Source organism: Frankliniella occidentalis, unplaced genomic scaffold (genome assembly GCF_000697945.3).
Source record: "Frankliniella occidentalis isolate FOCC.00 unplaced genomic scaffold, Focc_3.1 Scaffold2681, whole genome shotgun sequence".
Lineage (NCBI taxonomy): Eukaryota > Metazoa > Arthropoda > Insecta > Thysanoptera > Thripidae > Frankliniella > Frankliniella occidentalis.
Window position 1 is genome coordinate 7,306 of NW_026269759.1, and position 2,533 is coordinate 9,838.

Genomic DNA, 2,533 nt, shown 5'->3' on the forward strand with positions numbered 1-2,533 from the left:
AAAGGGAGTTATTGCCCCCTCGGGCGCTTCTATAGTCTTTTCGGAATAAGCTGGAAGCGGCCGGAAGAGTTGTGGCTATGTGGCTACAATCCTGTAGCTACAAACAGGGACGTCAGGAGAGGCAGGTAGGGTTGCCTAGATTTCTCGGGCCGACCGGGAAGGGGGGGGGGGGGCAACCGCCCCTCGCCCTCCCCGTGATACCGCCACTACTACCTTGCGTCAGACGGGAGGATGCACGGTTACGCCAAAACGTGAACCATAGTCTCATCACACTCGCGCGAGATTTATTTCCGGTAAATGGTAGAAGAGAATAATCTCGCAATCGTGAGACTGCCTCGCACTTGGTGAAAACAGTGTGAACCATACGGTGAATTCCCCTGCGGGGATCCTGACTGATAACACCGCGAGAGTGGGTCGGGGTCTTCCTACATTTCTCGGTTTTTGATGCGTTAAGAATAAACAGAGATATGGAACGAGTGGCAAAGAGGAGATCTGGAAGCTGGCCAACCTGGCCCTGGTCCTGGTCCTTTTGCGTACAGTGCCGCATTATGACGCTGTTTGGGCGGAGGATACGCGAGTGAGACGGCAAACGCTCTGTACCCCACCTTCCTCACACTTCCCGGGCGGGACGATCCACACCCATCCGCCGACCGGTCAGCCAGCGCAAGTGTCTCTCTGGCTCTCTGTCTCTCTCTCTCTCCCTCCCTCTCTCTCTCTGTCTTGCTGGTGCGTCACTCACACCAACAACAACAGAGACATATACACTCACACACATTCCCGTGGAAAGCACAGCACAAGCTTTCCGCGAAACCTCCCCCTCCCTCCCTCTCCTCCACCCCCTCATCCCGTGCCGCCCTCGCCCTCTCCCCTCTCGCCTCGGGAGGCTGGGGAGGAGAGCGGCTCGCGGAGCTGCTACGTATATAGCCGCGGCCGCGGGTCGAAGCCTCAGTAGTGAGTGACACCCGTTGACACCTGATCGAGCGTCCGGCAGAGTCGAGTGACGTCCCTTTTCAGTGTCTGTCGTGATATATATTTTAAACGCCCCGAAGTTCGCCCGCCAACATCTCGTTCGACATGAAGTGGATCGTGGCCATGGCCGTGCTGGCCCTGGCGACTTGCTGCGCCTATGGTAAGTTGTCCGGTCCGCGCGTTTTTGGTGACGGATCAATGTGCAAGCCGAGTGCGAGCACGCACTGTATTACTTGGTGCTGTAGTTAAAAGCGTTAGAGACCTAAACGGTACACGTACTAGTTAAACAGTCCCTTACTGCGTGGTATTGGGTGTGGGGCGTCACTTCCCCTGCGGTCACTAGCAAACGGCTCCTCAGAGCTCCGTGGAAGTAGGCAACCTACGCTCACGTGTGCATCCGGGACAGTATCGCTACCTACCACACGTATTACTCTAATTCGGAAATAACAATTTTGTAGCTAGCGTAGAAGTGTCCTTGTGCACATAAAAATAAGATTCGAATTTGTATCTATAGGTTTCATAAAGAATATAGCATTTGTCGAGGCGTTTGTATCTAGTCTAGGTACAACTTGTACCTCCTCATAGACAAATTTGTATCTGATAAAGATATGTACAAGGACACATTTAGCTAACGTACAAAACTCGTCCCTCTCTACATTTAGTGTACAGTACGGCGCGAACCACAGCGGGAGCGCCATGCTACTGCACAGTTGTACTTTGTTGTAAAACAATACAATTGCGAGGTCGATTTTTATGCGCCCTACTCCACTTTTTTGTTGTTGTTTTTTTCGTGTAACTTCACCGCTTGCGTTCGACACAGTAGGTAAAATAAAGGAAGGGGTCTGTGAACCACCCTGTACTTAAAATTAAAATAGCCCTGGCTATTACCGCGCCGTCTCATCTGCAGCCTCTGCAGCTGATTGCTTTTTAACCGCATCCCCTTGTTCCGCCCTTGCAGCCGAGTTGGACGTGGTGAAGGTGTGCCAGCCGGGCGCGACCTGGAACGACGGCTGCAACGACTGCCGCTGCACGGACACGGGCGTGGCGCTGTGCACGCAGCGGGCGTGTCTGCCTGCGCCCTCGCTGGAGCCCGCCCAGCAGGCCGAGTGCAAGGAGGGTGACGTCTGGCAGGAGGACTGCAACACCTGCAGGTGCGCCAACGGCCGCAAGGCGTGCACGTACAAGCTGTGCCTCGGCGGCGGACAGGACAGGCCCGACCCCAACAACTGCACGCCCGGCGCCACCTGGAAGCAGGACTGCAACAGCTGCAGGTGCACGCCGACCGGGCGGGCCGCGTGCACGCTCATGGCCTGCCTAGGAGGTGGCAACGGCGGCACCAATAACGGGGAGGGCCCCGTCGTGGGCAACGAGTGCACGCCCGGCACCAGCTGGCGCCAGGACTGCAACGGCTGCAGGTGCACCGCGACCGGGCGTGCCATCTGCACGCAGATGGCGTGCCTGTCCAAGAGGAGCGTCAAGCCCGAGCGCGTGGGTGACGAGTGCACGCCCGGCACCACCTGGAAGAAGGACTGCAACACCTGCACGTAAGCACCCCCCCCCCCCC

At 56.8% G+C, this 2,533-nt stretch overlaps 1 protein-coding gene across 1 annotated transcript; it reads left to right on the forward strand.

Annotated features, from left to right (window-relative positions):
* Positions 1–926: 926 nt before the first annotated feature.
* On the forward strand, positions 927–2,513 carry LOC113213766 (protein kinase C-binding protein NELL2-like; the record flags this gene model as incomplete). Its single annotated transcript, XM_052276368.1, is given in 2 exon segments — positions 927–1,129; positions 1,928–2,513. Coding segments are annotated over 2 exon segments (641 nt in total), but the record flags the coding sequence as incomplete, so codon positions are not given.
* Positions 2,514–2,533: the final 20 nt, after the last annotated feature.